A 17,915-nucleotide genomic window follows, 5' to 3' on the forward strand; every position below is an offset into this window, starting at 1 on the left:
TCTACCAATGACTGCGGGGACGAGGGAGGGGAGGGCGCTAGGGGATTTAGCCATTTGTCATTAATACGTCACTTTTTTTCCTCAAAAAATGATAGAAGTATATTTTGAACCAATTGGGCCGATCCATGATGCCCCCCCCCCCCATACCCCCACTTCAAAATTTCCCATATTTGCCTTACGTACATCTTTTCAATTAAAACTGTACTGCCATACCGTACGTGTACCCTCACAGTTTAACCACAGTTATACAAGGGAGCAGAGTAGCAGCTCCCTGGTTATACTACTACCCTTGGTTAACCTTATAAGGTTATACTACTACCCTTGGTTAACCTTATAAGGTTAAGAAACACCGCCTTTCTGCAGAATATGTTGAAAGCCTCAGTTTCGCAGTAATGTGACATTGACCGTGCACAAGCGCTGAGCAACTATAGATTGCAAAGTCGGCAAAAACTAGTGTGTTGAGCAAAGTTCGTACTGATCTGATGCTACGAAGAAGTTACGCAGAGGTGGTTTCGTCGAAAAAAAAAAGAGGTTAGCTGACTAATTATAGACGTACCAACTTATCCTCTGGCACGATGGTTTCATCATAAATTGATATGGATCATGGATGCAGGGGCGGCGATCTGTTTCAAATATTGGGGGGACATTTGCTTGGATGCAGGGGAATTACTATCTAAGCGGAGCGCCACCATTGGTTGGCGCGCAGCGTACAAGAAAATTTCTGGTTTTGATAGCCCCCCAGATCACCGGAAATGGCACTTCTCGGGCTTGAAAATGACCAACCAGATGTACACTTTTGCATGAGAACCAAGTTTTTCCTAATAGTTTTTTTTTTTCATTCATAACCTTTTTTCAAGATTGTCACCAGTCACACATCATGTTCGACCTCATTGCATCTCCTGTGGATCATTGCTTTTGTAGGTAACTACTCCCCACAATACCCGTCAGCCCCACTTTTCAAGGTTTGAAGCCCATTATTTGTTCAGAATTTGAATAATAAATTCATTTCAAAACATACCCATAATGTTGCACAAAATTTCATCTATGGACAACCAATATAGAAAAACCCCCTCAACCCCTAACAGACCGGTCAAAATTGCACGAGTAGAGTATGATGAAGAATGTTGGTCAAGGAATTTTCGAAAATTCAGACATAGTTAAATTATTGGTGTTAAAACCTCTTATAACGGCAACTATAAAACTTCGATATCATAGAAAATACCCCAAAAAATATGCTCGAGGGGGAGGGCGGTCTCCACCCATCATCCCCCTCCCTTGGCTACGCACCTGCGGTTAGAAATCTTGTAGGAAACCGGCCAAATGGAAACCCAGTGGACCCAAATCGATGTGGATCATATATATGATTGTACGTACTTACACTCATACACAAGAGGCAAACCAAATTTCATTACGGATGCGGTGCGTCTAGAGCTATTCATTTCGAAAAAAAAGTAAAAACTACTTTCGGTCATATATAGTTACAAATTGTGACACGGTTTGACAGGCCCCCTGTGAGGAATTTGCCAAGGGAGGGGCAAAGCTTGCAATGTACCCCGACTTTCTAAGCGTAGCGCCACCATGCATAAGTTGGCGCGAAGCGCAAAAGAAAATTTTCGCCGAAAATGCCTCCCAGATCGCTGGAAATGGCACTTCCCAGGCCTTGTAAGTTACATCTAAGCATTTTCTATTTTGAAATTACTAGCAATATAAAAAAAATTACAAAACATATGCTAAAAAAAAACGATGCCACCAAATATTGGGGGGATATTAGATACTATATCCCCCACCTAAAATATTGGGGGGGACATGTCCCCCCGTCCCCCCCCCATGATCGCCGCCCATGCATGGATGTAATAAGACTTGTAGGAAATATAGGCATAGCTACCAACAAAAAAAAAGAAGAAAAAGCAAGACACTGTAGTACGGTACTACTACTAGAGCCTAGAGGTACCTATAATACTGTGACTACTTGTATAAGTGTATTATTGTAATGATGCTTGCCTGAGTGCATTCCCTAATTTCCAGGTGCTCACTACTATTATGTAATAATAGGGACATACTGTAGCATGCAGCCTCAAGAGAGTGACTGTAAATATATTCAGTTGCACACAGACCTCCTTCCTGTCAAGTTGTATATTTTTCTCTTATATTCAAGTTAAGAGTTTCAGTTACAGCTAACCTGCCACGCCCTACCTACAACTCCACTCCATGATGGCGTAGTTGGCAGGACATTTTTGGACCCAGTTTCATGTGAGTTAAACTTTAAGTCTTTGGTCAGTGTGAGATGGACACTAAATTTCTTTTTACTGTTGTTTTCCTGGAAGACCATTGCCCTCTAGTATGAGCTACAATAGGCGTAGTTAGTGTATGTAAACTATATAGTGTACCCCTTCAGCAAAATACAACAGTAGGGTTATGTCCCTTCCCCTATATAGAAGCCTGTAGGCCTAGTGGTCACAACTTTATGTTATACTATTGTACTGCCTACAACAAAACGCAACCTATACAAATAGTTAGGCCTTAATCAACAATTTAATAATACCTATTAAGGGAAAATACAACACTACAACAAAACGATATAAATTACTAGGCCTAAAGCCTACGAGACTAGCATTTGTGCTATAGTGGCTATGCAGTTCTATCCTGGAAGTGGAACTGTTTGGCCTAACCTAGGTGCTAAATGTGAACAAACAGTGTAGTGTTTGTCAATAAACATACTTGTGAATTCATCAAATTGATTAAAAATGTATTAAATATTAACAAAATGTATTAAAAATAAAATGTATCGAATGCAGTTCTGTTCAAGGACCTGGACATACAATTGAGGATATGATTTTTGTAGAATTAGAGGTAGTCTGCTAGATCTCTTCAAAAAAGACTTCTCTGTAGTAATTCTTTACTTTACCACATGTGTGAAATTTATGCAAAATCCAGTCAAATTAAGCCCTAATTCTTTGTGTGGACATGTAACACTCTCTCAAAGACTTGCAAACATTGCCGCATTATAAGTTAACCTTTTGACGTTGAGTTGCAGTTAGTTTTCGGGTCAAACTTCAACGATTTCATCATATTTATTAAACAATCCCAGACAAGTAAGCCTGATGCCAGAGAACTCTCATGTGAAGTTTTTTGAGAAATATGTCTATTTGGTAATGTAAAAGATGATCGCTTTCCGCGCAGGCCGGCCAATGAGGGGCAAATTAACATGAGCATGGCAAGCCAATACACGTAGCTCACTGTACAGAACCTTTAAAGGGTGTGAAGACTCGCGCAAAAAGAAACGTCCGGTAATCTGACCTAGTTTCGATTGAGGTTTAACAGAAGTGTTAGACACCACCATCGATCCCAGAAAGTACACACACAGCTTGCTACCCTCGGTAATTAGACACTAGTGTACACTGAGTCAGTATACATATACAGCTGCGGTCAATACGCACAGCACAGTGTATAAACAATACAGCAATGGACATCTCAGGTCCAGCTAAAGATTACAAGGTATCACGTTTCATAGCGACACGAACAAAACGTCACTTGCAAGCAACAGAAAGTTAACTTTTTCAGATGGCCGCACACGGTTTGGGCCGAGTCTTCAATGCCTTTAAGCGCCAGATTCAGCTAAACTTTTTACTTAACCATTAAGACTGGGCCGGGTTGAGACTGCGGGAGCAGATGAAGACAAAGTAAAATGAAAGAGTATATAACAGTTTTCTTCAGTTGCATTGCTAACCTGTTGAATGTAAGCATAATCAAAATCTCATACTTTGTTTTAATTTGATGTACAAATTGGTCAATTGAACTTTATGCCAGATTCTGAAGCAAAAGAGACAGATCCCTTGACATCAATAAAAACTGGAAGTCAACAGTGAGTTCCTTTACTGGTGTGACGTTTGAACATGATTAACAACATGATTAAATAAAAGAAGAATATTTTACCAAATACACATTGGAACATTTTAGCACTGCGCCCTGGCTCCGCCCCCCCCCCATCCCACCACTTTTTGAATGTACCACCTAGAAATTTTAGCAACTGACATGTGATCTGAACAGAGATTATGGGTATTGAGTAACTCATCATTAGTCATGGCTGAGAATGGTACTACGTGCAATTGAACTTTAAATGTAAACTTTAAACCTTTAAAATGTAAGCTTTAAATTATGAGAAACCACTTATAATGTGCTTATTTTACAGAAGGGAATATTACTCAACCCATATTGTTAACATGTAGTGTGATATTGAAATCCTTCAATATGGTAGATTTCAACCCTACTTGCCCACCACAAATCATTCATTTACCCCCCCCCCCCCCAGTATAGAGCAAGTTGTAGAGGGTAACCCTTTTAAATCCAAAGACAATCCAAGTGACATTCATTCGGTCATGTTTTTGTTATGACTTTAATATTTTAATCTTAATACTGTAATTTATGTATTGTACTGTCATACGTGATCACTAAGTTAGCTGAAAACATGTGATAATCATTATTCTTATCATATTGATTGGCCGTGGTTGTGTGCATCTTTAGAGGTAAAGTTGAGAATTTTGGTCAGCTTTCCCAAGTCTAACACCCTCTGCTTTGTTTTCAGATGGTTCAGTGTGAATTTGATGTTATTTTCACTATTTGTATAGTTATAAACTAAATCAATGTATCCTCTTTATCCATGGTGTTTTATTTTTCTTAGTATCATTCATTAAGGAACAATGGACCTCTGGTGCATTGGAGAAGACTGTACTGGAGGAGGTGGAGAGGGTCCAGTCGGCTGGCTTCCCCCGTGGAGCAGGGGGCTTCTCCGCCTTCCACATGGAGATGGTGGACTCGGCCTTGGCCAGATATGGGAGCAGGCGGTCCACTGCCCTTATCGACGAGGGAGTGCGGCTGTGGCTGTCGCTGACGACGGCAGAGGGCCGTCTGTGGTCGTCGCAGCTCCTGCACTACCGGGCCAAGGCCGACATCATCACCTTCGTGGGAGCACGGCTGATGGGTCAGTTTATCGGTATGTGAGATATCACTTTACATTGACTTACCTTCTGTAGCTGAAAGATGCTAGTTATTGATTGATTGATTTTTTTTTGGGAGGGGGGAGGGGGCAAGAAGGGAGGGTCAATTGTAGGTTGGGGAGGGAGGGTGAAGAAGATGTAAAATGTTCAGTTAAAACGGGCAAAGTGTCTTTGTGTTGGCCATGTTCCTATGATGGGGTCAGGGGTAGAGCACATCTAACCGGCCAATTCAGGGCATACATCCCTCCCTTTAACCATCCAGATATTCAAAGTTTTGTCGGATATCAATAACCTCAGGGGATTATCTTTCGATGAAGGTGAAACTTACATTGTTTTGACTCAGCATATGATAGACCAGAAAATGTTAACCTTATTTTTCTTTCTCTTCTTTTCCACAGAAAGACGCAGGGTAAGTTACAAGATTTGGTGGTAACGGGCCAGCCAGTGTGGGAAGAAAACTAAGGAATTCACAAAATAAAAGCAGATTTGGAAAAAAACATTATACAGATTATAACTGTCTAGAAATTCTGATATTCATCCTGCCGCAGGATTTATTCTGTTGGATAAATTCGGTTTTGTTGTTCCTTTGTCTTAACATTATACAACATCTCGATGAATATTTTATCACACATTACGTACCTTTATTCTTCCCTTTCTTGTTTTAGAAAAAAATGCTATTTTTCTTTCAGTTAATGGAATGAAATTTTATTCTGTTACAGGAAAGAGGGAGCGACAGCTCTCAAACGTCCTACGAAGACGAAGACGATGACGAAGACGAAGACGATGATGATGACAATGACGAAGACGAAGTTGAGGACTCGGAGGAGGAACCAAAGACAGAGGTCTCAGACGGTCTCACCATCATAGAAGATGACACGGACTTACCAGTGAGTGCCCTTTTTTAACTTTAGCCGAGTCAGGCATCATTTGTATTTAAATCTGAAAACAAAAGTTAATGTAAAATGATATGTTATACATAGTTCAGGTGCATAGTCAGTTTCTTGATTGGGGGAGGGGGCCATTCGGACTGACAAGCTTCCTAATCTCATCCATGAATGGTATCATTCACAGACAGGCTGTGTCGTCGGTGAGAGACCGTTTGAGGACCGGACGATAGAAGATATAGAAAATGACAGAGTAAGTAAAATGAAAGAGTGATATTTTTCTTCAATTGTATTGCTTTATATATATTTAGGTATATATATATATTTATATATTTTTTTAATTTTTTTAAATATTTATTTATATATTTTATAAGTTTATTTAAATATATATATATATTTATATATATCTATATATATAAACCTACATATATATATATATATATTTATATATACATATATAAATGTGTGTGTGTGTCATAAGACGTAAGACGTAGCTATTAAAAACTGTCGTTATCACTCAAATTTGTCTTCATAATCTAAATAGATTTCAAAATTGTTAGCTATTCCACATTGTTCCCCTTCCAGGCGATGGACATACTGAAGAGTCTGGGGACGGAGGCCGCAGAGTCCGACACTTCCAGGCCTCTTTTCAGCGACCACGAATCGGTACTTAGCACACATTTGCCTTACTCATAAGGGTATGGGCCATTTCAGTTGGTAGGGTGGAGGGGTCAAAAACAGCTATGTCAGAATCTTGGCTGATTCTCACATTCCATGCCAATACGTTCAGAATAACCAAATATCTGGCTAATAAAAATATCATTTATATATATATATTCTTTGCACATTTATATTCCTCAGGTTGATGAGCTGGAAGTGAAGGAAGAGAGAAATGACCGGGACGATGCGGCGATGGAACAAGACAGGGATGGCGATGACGAATGGACAGGAGGAGAGGACAGGGATGGGGATGACGAGGGGACAGGAGGAGAGGACAGGGATGGGGATGACGAGGGGACAGGAGGAGAGGACAGGGATGGGGATGACAAAGGACCGGACGTAGACAGGGATGGGGATGACGAGGGGACAGGACTAGCTAGCCGGGCGAAACGTCCTCGCCTTGGGGAACCGGTAAATATAATTCATTCATTTACCTTTATGCTACTTTGATTTCCTGTGACCTGAATAAACATTTCTCTTCTACCTCTTTCATTTTAAACACAGAAACGGAAACCAAGGCAATGTCCTCTTTGTGAGGGCATGTTCGTCCGGCTGGCGACGCACCTGAAGGACAGCCACAACGTGGCCATGAACAGGGACAACCGACTCCTGAACCAAGCCCGCACCCAGTAAGTCTTTTTATCGACACAAGTTGGTTCAAATTTTATCCTTGCTTATGTCGAGGTGTAGTATTTGAACAAATATCAGCTGATGTAGGAGACGTGAAAAGTAATTGTAACACTGCAAATGAATAACTGGATATGTATGTGCATCGGTCTGGCTTCTTCACAAATCATAAATCGATAGACACACTATTTAAGTGAGTGCATTTTTACTTTCAACAGAAAAGTCCAAAGGAGTGGGAAGGGAAAGGGGGCAGAAGGGAGGACCCTCCGTGATTGTCAGGTCCCTGGCTGCCCGTCAACGGCACTCCTGAGGATCGACCAGCACCTCAGGAGGTGCCATGGTTTCGAAGTAAGTGTCCACTATTCCAATCCATCTGCTTTTTGCAAACGTTATTTCGTATTAGTGACTTCACTAATTGTCTTTAAAATTCTGTAATATGCAAATGAGATACCAAAACAAACAGAAAGGTTGGTACCACTTCATCTTTGAATTAGTAGGCTCCACGGTCTAAAACAGCATCGGACTCACCATACTTTCTCGGGAGGGGTCTTGAATACATTACAACTGAAATGGGGAAGACTAACCTACTCCCCTTCAACAGGCTTCCAGTCCATGATAGGGGGAATGAAACCATGTGTAAATTCAAGAGGGAAAGGATCCTGCCCATCATCTCATCGTTTCCCGCCAAACATTTTTGTCTGTTTTTTGCCATTCATGAAGGTCGCAAGTTCCACAATTGTCGGCCACATGCCAGAAGTTCCACAATTGCTGGCCACAGGGTCAAAGGTTCCAAGCATTAGCAAGTCGGGTGAGCATTATTAAGTGTTGTTATACATGACTTTGTAATACATGCTTTCCTGTTTTTCTTTTTCTCAGAAATCCAGCCAAGAATATATGCTTTGGCTGGCGGCAGCCAGGGCTACCGTGCCGGAAACTGACCCCCCTTCCCCCGAGAAAGCAAAGCCTTCGGCCCACTCAAAAATTCCAAAGAAGTTGGATGACAAGGCGGTTTTAGGTATAAACTACATGCTACGATATTCTTTGTTATCCATCCTACCATGCAGGTATTCACACAATGCGAAAGTATCACATATTAATGTTATTGTGAGATACTGATGAGCTGCGCTCTTAAAGGTGGATATGTCCATACAGCAAGCATTATTTCTTTTTACAAAAGATTTTGACAGCAATAAATATATCTTCATACGAATGTCTTGTTTACAGGCCCTCCTATTCTAATTATGAGTTAACTTTTCTTGTTACACAGACAGGTTCCTGAGCTAGCACCGCCGGCAAGTGGAGATACTGCTCCAGAGACTGGAGGTTAATTCCATTGCCGGTCTGGTCGACCCGCTGTCAGTACAGAGGTAGGTGACTTATCCGGTTTAATTATGGCCACAGTTTGAGTCGAAAATTCGAATACGACACTAGATTTTCTCAAATTGTCAGTAATATGTTATATAGTGGCTCACCTATGCCGTCCAAACATCAATATAAAAACTCAAGAAGGGATGAAAGTTGGAAACATTCACAGCAAATCCAGATATATATCACCTCACTGTCGTTGTAAAGGCCAGTTCACTGTCACGAAGAAGTGTGAAAACATAATTTGTTAATTTCAGTATAATTAATAGAAATGTATTCGACCAATTGCTCTAACACCATTCCAAAGTATCGATTCGTTCTTCTCTTACGCATACGTATCTTTTCATATTTTTTTCTAACTCAGGACTGCAAATCTTCTCCGGGAAGACAAGAAGGCACCTAAGACAATTTCTAGCTACCTTCTGTCGATGAAACTGTTCTGTCACTTCCTCAGACTAAACGAGGAAGTGTCCAGGTCCGCCGGCGTAAAGCCCAAGGCCGCAAAGTGGACGGACCTGGCGGCAGAGCAGTTTCAGGTAGCCTTGCGCCCGGAGATAGATCGCCATGGCAGGAAAATTGCAAGCCAGATCAAAGGTAAGTTCCCTTCATATCTCTTACTTTGGGAACGAGGCTCGATATGTCATGTTGGGCAGACCGTTCAGTCAATCTCAAATTTTCTGCACCCCCCACCTTCTCTTCTGTTGGTGGCAGGTGAAATCTTAGGGGGGTTAAGAATTTTTGCAAAACATTACATATTTTTAACAAATAAGTGGATGTATACCTTGAATAATCTTGATGAATTAAATTTTGGAAAACCCCTTTTGCATGCTCCTTAGGAAAAGCTGTTCCCCCTCCAGCCTCTCTGAGTGGGGCAAATCCTGATTCAACCCCCTGACCCACCACTTTTGTGTATGGGACTGGGATTTTCATGCAAAGGTTCACAAGTCTGTATGGATCTGATATAGAACTTTTCTTGTTTGTTTTGCAGATTCCATTCTGTCATCAGAAGAAATTGGGAAATTGAAAAGGCTTGCAACGAAAGAAGGAATTGCCATGGCGGGTGAGCTTAGTTTAAACCATATTTTAAGATCCTTTAAGATAAGAGAGTAGATACACATAGTTTAAAAGGAGTATGAGTACTGGTGGGTGGGGGAGCGGTCTTGGGGGTTGGGAGGGGAGGAAGAGCAACAAATGTGGGTTGGTCGCTACTGGGTATGTCATGCAAATGATCACATTTTCCATTCATATTTTTCTTTACAGAGAATACAGACTCCATTCTGCGGTCCTCCGTGGCCATGAACAGGTTTCGAGACCTGCTCATGGCACTGATACTCATCAGTACTGGACACCGCAGCGGTGTGGTACTGAACCTCACCGCTGGGGAATTCACGCGGGTCGAGCGGTTCTGTCTGCAGGATGGGTCGGTGAGGTGGACGATAAAAGTAAGAACAAACATGCTTTGTGTTTTCATGGAACTGAATTATCTCGTCTTCCACTGTAGGACACCATAATATGGACAATATTTAGCTCACATCTTAGATATATTCTGTCGTTGCAGTTCGACATAAATAAATCCGCTCACTCCGACATCCCGTAGGTTAAAGGATGGTATGGTGGCGGGATGGAATTTATCGGCCAAGATTACACGTTTTGACTTTTACCTGTTGTTACTGACCTACTGTGATCGCACTGTACAATGCATTTGATTACCGATATTTTAATTGCTCATTTTATAGCACTTTTAGTGTAGCCTTTGATAGTACCATTGCTCCATTTTCACATTTGAATATTTTATTTGCCTTCAAAGATTTCAGACCATAAGACCCTGAAGTCGCATGGACCGACCCACATTACGATAGACCAGACAACATATAACTTAATGTTGGTCTATTTTAATGTGGTTCGGCCCCATCTTTTGAGGGGTTGAGTGGCAACCGAGGCGGAGGAAAGGGACACCCCTTTCTTCCTCTCAAACAATGGGAACCGGGTGCGGAGGCTGAAGGCGCTGATGGTGGCAGTTGGGTTGTCGCTGGGTGTTGAGAACTTTTCTCCCCTGAACCTCAGGAAGACAGCCGCGACCTTGGTAAGATTTCAAAGTCCATAACATAATTGAATTATACCGACCCAAGAATAAATAGAACAACAAGTAAATTCAATGGGGGAAGGATTGTGCCCTCCAATACTGTATGTTACCTGCCTAAAGTCTTTGTTCATTTTTGCCTTTCCAGAGGGTCAACATTAGTTCCGCAATTGCTGGTCACAGAGCCAAAAGTTCCACAATTTTAGTTTGTGTTACCCTATTAACTGGAAACTGATATTGGATTCAAACTTTTTAATTACAGGCCGTTCAATCGGAGACAGCCGCTGGACGGTCCAGGGTCGCACAGGCTATGTCGCATACTGAGTACACTCAGGGGAGGTACTACAACGAGAGGCTGGCCGGCGAACAGGCCTGCATAGCAGGTTCCATCGTCGCCGGTCTCCTCGATGGGACAAGAATGACAGTTTCCTGATGAGCGCAAGCTCTGTTTTGGCCATGTTGTCACAGTCTTAAGAAATTCATTTATCAAAAGAGTTCTTTTTATTTGAAATGGAGTCTTAGCATGATAGCAAATGGAATGAAAAAAATGATGGGCGTCTCAATATTGAACTTCCTTTTCTCTTACACAGACACGCACTCAGTAACAACGAGCCACCCCAGCTGCCGAATTTTCAGATGTTGCCGGCCCCTCTGGACTTCCGCGGGTAGGTTTGTCATATTTCTGATCCTATTTTACACAATGCCGTGTATTACGTTGATCGAGATTGTTTTTGTTAAGCCAGACGAGATCAAAAGTTCAACCCTATTGCTTTTATGTGGAATAATCTTGCCCTTGAAATTCATGCAGGCACGCCACTACGATAAAACTTGCCGAGCATTTTACACTTGCTGAAAGGGGTCTTGCGCCACTGAATCTTCGATACTTGTAGTTCGACTCAACAGATTGACATGTAAATATTGGCGTTATAATCTCTGACTCGTTGTTGGTTTTCCTTGATTACAGCCGACTCCTTCAGCCTCTCACCCAGGAACTCCTCCCAAGCGGCAGATGTCTTCAGATGAAGACGAACTGCCAGAGGTAATTTTTTATCTTCATAACCCCCTGAGATTGACAGGACTGACACAACCAAAGCCTTAAGAGGTCAATTATGTTACATTAATCCATTAATGGTCCTGTCACGTGTCATTGCCACGACCGAAATATAAAAAAAAGTGCACACTGACAAAGTATGTTTAACATACACTTAAATGATATATGTACATACTGAATGTATCCTTTCTTAGAAAGCCACATTCTTAACGACTCTTTTTACGTTTCTATTTATTTTCTAGTTTGTTCCGCCAACGCCCCTGAGGAGACTGGTAAGTAAAAAGTTTCAAGTATATGTACATCAGTATAAAAAGATATGACATATCAAAATAGGAGTCAAAAGCAAATTCACTGTAATAAATTGAGATATAAGTTAGAGCTAGGATTGACAATGACTGAAATTTGTTTAACCGCACCGTGAATACAAAAACCCTATAGACAAACCAATTCGAGTGTCGAGTAGTTCTCGATCTGGATGCATTGGCCCTATTTCTCACATTGCACGTAGTCTTTGGAGACGTTATTTCACCTCGGGCTCGTTGCTGAATGGGTGTACTTTGTTAGCTCTGTCAAGTTCCTTAGCTTCCCTTTCAAATTCATCTTTAGTCTCATTGCTAACCCTTGCTTAATAATGATATTTAAATCCCAATATCATAATGCTACCTCTGATTTGAAGCTACAAGGATTAATATACTAATTTAATCTGTATTTTTTTCTTTTCAGCCCACTTACACCCCTGATGTCGAGGATGCACCTCCAGTTGCTGCACCGCCCACTCGAGTCAGGGCGTTATTTCAGGACTCCGATGTGTCTATGCTGCTACATCTCTATCGAGAAACTGTAAAAAGATCGAATCAAAAGATCACGAAAAAAGATGTAGTTAGAAAGATGCATCGGGAGAATGCACACCTGGCCGGATGGACGGTGCAGCAGCTTTATGACAAGCTGAGGAAGCTCCTCGAAAAGGAAGAGGACAAGAACTTCCATGGCGATCCTAAATAGGTAGGTTAGCGAATGTTCCTTTGCACAACAATAACAATTTATTATTACCGTTTCAAGCTATCACTCAACTACAAGGATGAGTGTCGGTGTGGCAATCTAATGTTTGTTTTGCTTACAGATGCCCCCATGTATTCTTAATGAACTGTTGTACTCCCCATCCCCTCCCTTTGAAATGTATGGTGCTGCTTAAGGTTTGCATTGCATTCTTAATGAACTGTTGTACTCCCCACCCCCGCCCTTTGAAATGTATGGTGCTGCTTAAGGTTTGCATTGCCTACTCTGTCTTCCAATACATCCACAATGAAGTAGTATCATGGCCCTCTAACTCCATAACATTTTCTTGCATTTTGTTTTTGCAGGACTCAACATCAACTGAGGCACCAAGGATCGGATTGGAAGTCCTCTTCCTTTTGGAGGAGAGGGGTTAGTGGGGGCTTGCATATTTCAATCTCCACCGCGAGGGCGGGGGATTGTTATCTGATTCTACATGGTTTATATATGGGTGTGATGATTATGCTATAAGTATATTGTTAAATATTAATATTAAGAAATTCACTCTCTCCACCACAGGGGGTGGGCAGGGGCAGAGGGTTGTGAATTTTAAAACTGTTCAATTAGAACCTGTCTGGTTCTATGTGGTTTATTCATTGGTGTGATGATTATGCTGTTCACACTATTAGTACATTGTTAAATATTATAATTGAGAAATTCACTCTCTCCACCACAGGGGGTGGGCAGGGCAGAGGGTTGTGAATCTGATTCTACATGGTTTATTTGTTGGTGTAATGTTCATGCTGTTCACACTGTTATTACATAATAATAATTTTTTATCATGCTGTGGTGAAGATAATTAAATAACTTATGATATATTAATAACTATTTATGATGTATATTTAAATTAAGCAACTTTCATACTGGAGTTGTTTCATTAACATTAACCTTATAAACATTTCTAGCTTTTTATTTTTATTAGCTTTTTTTATGTAATATAATATTTACCATCCAAAAGATTGAGTTTGTCTTGTTATTGGTATTTCATAGTCTATTCATTCACTACTTTGTGAGCACTAATAGGTCTCTCTGAGCAAGATGGCGCCATATTTTGTCAGCAGCTAGATTAGTCGACTTGGGCCCCAATATGTTCTCTTTGCCTTACCCACCCTCACCCTATTACCCATATCCCCTTGGTTGGTTGCCCAGCAAAAAATGTACCCTAATTTTACCGCGGTAAACTATGGTAAATGTGTGGTAAATAGGGTAAATGTGTGGTAAAATTGTGGTAAAATCAACCGTGGTACATTTACCGCAGTTTTACCATGGTAATACCGCGGTAAAAGTATGGTAAAAGTGCGGTACATTTACTGCGGTAAATTTACCGCAGTTTTACCATGGTTTTACCGCGGTAAAAGTGTGGTACAGTTACTACGGTAAATTTACCACAGTTTTACCATGGTATTACCGCGGTAAAAGTCGGGTAAAAGTGGGGTACATTTACCGCGGTAATTTTACCGCAGTTTTACCATGGTTTTACCGCGGTAAAAGTGTGGTACATTTACTACGGTAAATTTACCACAGTTTTACCATGGTATTACCGCGGTAAAAGTAGGGTAAAAGTGTGGTACATTTACCGCGGTAAATTTACCGCAGTTTTACCATGATATTACCACGGTATAAGTAGGGTAAAAGTGCGGTACATTTACTACGGTAAATTAACCACAGTTTTACCATGGTATTACCGCGGTAAAAGTAGGGTAACAGCGTGGTACATTTACTACGGTAAATTTACCATAGTTTTACCATGATATTACTGTAGTAAAAGTAGGGTAAGTTTATATGGTACATAAACTACATATGTGAAATTCCTACAATTGTGCCATGATTAACCACAGTAAAAATAGGGTAAAACTATATGGTGCAATTATACTATGGTAAATTTACCATATTTGTACCATGATTTTACCACAGTAGAACATATATGGGTCACACTATGAAACATGATGGTACATTTACAGCAATTTTCCATGATTTTGTCCCATTTTTTTGCAATACTGATATGACAAACCTTTTGTTCTATTCATATCTTAATGTTGGCAATATTAATTACCTGTGGATATTAGTTGAATAAAGAAGAGAGACAAACTGCTATTCCTATATGTTATAGTATGCATCTCTTTTCCTAAAAAATAACAAGCAGAGGATAGATACATAGAGAATTCCTTCATGGAATCCCTGATATATTTGAGAAGAGACAACAATTAATTCTTTTTTCATTATTAGGGAGAACATAAAAGCCTTTAAAATGAAAAAAGAACTATATAAACTAGCACACATAAGGCATAGCTTCTGTGCCTCAACACTGTGGCACACAAAAATTGACCAATCAGTGTCCTCAGATTTGGGTATTCTCTGTCAGGTCCATTAAATGACTTGACAAGTCTATGTATCTATGATCAGAGTACTCTTTCTATTTAAAACAATTCTTTGAGGACAATAAGAGATGAAAAGTCCAATCTGGACTACCAATTAAGTCAAAAGAAGAGAGTCAGGAATCATACCATCTAGGGTAATTGAAATTCAACAAAGCTTTCTCATGTGTGAAACCTCCATGGATTTGATGAATTAAAAACTGTTGCATTCTACAACTGAGGACTTACATGTCAGGCTTACAACCATTACAATAAGGGTAAAGGCATATAGCCAAATTATGAAACAGTACACTGATGGGTGAAATTCAAAGAAATATATGGTATACATGCTGATTGAAGTTAGGACAAAATCATGCTCAATGTTAGGTAAAACTGTCCTACAATTAGTGTAAAATCATGGTAAATTGAGGTAAAACTAAGGTAAAAGCGTAGTAAATCTACGGTAAAATTGGGGTAAAAGCGTGGTAAAAGTATGGTAAATTGAGGTAAAACTACGGTAAAAGTGTGGTAAATCTACGGTAAAATTGGGGTAAAAGAACGGTAAACTGTGGTAAAAGCGTGGTAAATATATGGTAAAATTGGGGTAAAAGAACGGTAAAACTGTGGTAAATTTGGGGTAAAAGCGTAGTAAAAGTGTAGTAAAAGCGCGGTAAAAGTATGGTAACACCGTGGTAAATTGCGGTAAAATTGGGGTAAAAGTGAGGTAAAACCATGGTAAATTTGTGGTAATTTACTGCGGTAAACCGCGGTTTACCGCGTCCATAGGGCCAAAACACCGCGGTAATGTACAACAAATTTACCGCGTTTTTACCCCGGTTTTACCGGGGTAAAAGTGTGGTATGTTACCGCGGTAAATTTGAGGTACATTTTTTCCTGGGTGGTTGGTTGGATCACTGGTTTAAATCTAGCATCAGTGGGTTGGGAGGGGCACCCTTATCTAGCTGCCTGGGCCCTACAATCCCTCTCCACCCCCACCTTCCCCACCACCAACCCACTCCCTCATTATTTGCTGCGTTCTCAGGAGAAGGTTAAGTTAATTATGTTATTCATATTTGGGAGAACTAATATAACAACGCCATCAATAACCGCTACTCTTGTAATGGTCTTCTAGTCAATGATAAGGGTGAATGAAACCCACGTGTAAATTCAATACGAAAAGAATTCTGCCGCACCCTCTCGACATTTCCCGCCTAAAAGAGTGTCCAAAGTTCCACAATTGTCGACCACAGGACCAAAAGTTCCACAATTGTTGGCTGGTCAATTTGTATCACAGAATATGCATTGTATGTGCATGGCAACCCCCAGCCACCGCTTATATTCGTATTGATACTAAGCTTCCAAAATATGTGCCCGTCTTCCACACCTATCAGTTTGTCCAATTAAAATAAAATGTACATTTATATTAATTTAGCTAGTCCAAAAGCGCCTTGCCAAGCAAGCTTTTTCATCCTACCATCATCAGCCCCCGCTTGTATGATGTGTTCTTCGTATGAGTGTGTGTATACTGATCCTGCAAAATTGGGACATGTTTTATACCTTTTGGTGTATCATCAAACGATAAGGGGGATCTATACTCAACTACACGTAAGCTTGGAGTATAGGCCTATGATGTAAATAAGACGAGCACTTTCCTTCTTCATAAGTGTAATGAGAAGGGGCAGGTGGAAATCCACCCCTACAGGATTTGCTTTAGGGATAGAGAAGCGCATACACCCCCTCCCGGTGATTGTGCTGTTTAGCTCACAAGCACTCCAGCCACCGGGTTCCTAATGAGCCCCCGCTCCCCCACATTACTTTGATTGCAGGGTTTGGTGCTTCTTTTTTCTTTTCTTTTTTTGCAAAGGGAGGGGTCGGGAATGGCTTTCAATCATGTTGGGATTAAAAAGAACAAAATAAAAACACGTAAGAGATCAGGCAACGACTAATCTACCGCCCCTCGGTAGGCTATACCCTTCAAGTGGTCCTTCCAGTCAGTGATAATGGTGTATGAAATCGACGTGTCAATTCAATACGAAAAGGATTCTGCCGCACCCGCTATACATTTCCCACCTAAAAGCGAAGTTCCACAATTGTTGGCCACAGAGCCAAAAGTTCCACAATTGTTGGCCACAGACAGGGGCGTAGCGAGCGGGGGGGGGGTGTGGGGGGTGTCACACCCCCCCAATAATTTGGTCGCTGTCGGCAAATTTTGGGTCTGTCGGCAAAAGGAGAAAAGGTGAAGAGAGCGGAAGGGGAAGAAAGAAGGAAAGCTGAATGGAGAACGGGAGCTTCTTCCGTGCCAAATTTGACTTAAAATATGCACCAGATTGCATCTAAGGACGTTTCAAAACTAAAATTTTCCAAAGGGGAGGGGTAGACCCCCTACCCTTAGACCCCTCCCCCATTTCAGTCACCACTTCCAGATCCCTCGGCAAATCAAATTTGACTTAAAATATGCACCAGGTTGCATCTAAGGACGTTTCAAAACTAAAAATTTTCCAAAGGGGAGGGGGACACCCCCTACCCTTAGACCCCTCCCCCATTTCAGTCACCACTTCCAGATCCGTCGGCAAGTCAAATTCTCCACACCCCCCCCCAACAAAAAACCCTTCCCTACGCCCCAGGCCACAGAGCCAAAAGTTCCACAATTGTTGGCTGGTCAATTTGTGTCACAGAATATGCATTGTATGTTCACGGCAACCTCCAGCCCCCGCTTACATCTGTATTGATGCTAAGCTTCCAACATATGTGCCCGTCTTCCACACCTATCAGTTTGTTCAATTAAAA

General features: G+C 41.0%; 1 protein-coding gene across 4 annotated transcripts; it reads left to right on the plus strand.

Moving 5' to 3' along the window:
* Window positions 1–584: 584 nt before the first annotated feature.
* LOC139969240 (uncharacterized) lies at window positions 585–13,816 on the plus strand. Of its 4 annotated transcripts, none has more exons than XM_071974166.1 (20): window positions 1,981–2,250; window positions 4,679–4,990; window positions 5,393–5,403; window positions 5,714–5,881; window positions 6,066–6,131; window positions 6,464–6,544; window positions 6,740–7,009; window positions 7,103–7,227; window positions 7,444–7,573; window positions 8,102–8,240; window positions 8,493–8,592; window positions 8,955–9,184; window positions 9,579–9,650; window positions 9,851–10,032; window positions 10,398–10,673; window positions 11,261–11,335; window positions 11,635–11,709; window positions 11,964–11,993; window positions 12,445–12,723; window positions 13,083–13,816. In XM_071974166.1, the coding sequence occupies exons 2-11, from the start codon at window positions 4,798–4,800 to the stop codon at window positions 8,507–8,509; spliced, it is 1,200 nt and encodes a 399-aa protein (XP_071830267.1). In that variant the 5' UTR covers window positions 1,981–2,250; window positions 4,679–4,797; the 3' UTR covers window positions 8,510–8,592; window positions 8,955–9,184; window positions 9,579–9,650; window positions 9,851–10,032; window positions 10,398–10,673; window positions 11,261–11,335; window positions 11,635–11,709; window positions 11,964–11,993; window positions 12,445–12,723; window positions 13,083–13,816. The 4 variants fall into 4 exon arrangements, with proteins under 4 accessions (XP_071830251.1, XP_071830267.1, XP_071830273.1 ...); XM_071974172.1 differs by having other exon boundaries at window positions 9,597–9,650; window positions 10,933–11,335; window positions 13,083–13,807; XM_071974160.1 differs by having other exon boundaries at window positions 10,933–11,335; window positions 13,083–13,799.
* The last annotated feature ends 4,099 nt before the right edge of the window (window positions 13,817–17,915 follow it).

This window comes from Apostichopus japonicus, chromosome 1 (assembly GCF_037975245.1).
Source record: "Apostichopus japonicus isolate 1M-3 chromosome 1, ASM3797524v1, whole genome shotgun sequence".
NCBI classification, from domain to species: Eukaryota; Metazoa; Echinodermata; class Holothuroidea; order Aspidochirotida; family Stichopodidae; genus Apostichopus; species Apostichopus japonicus.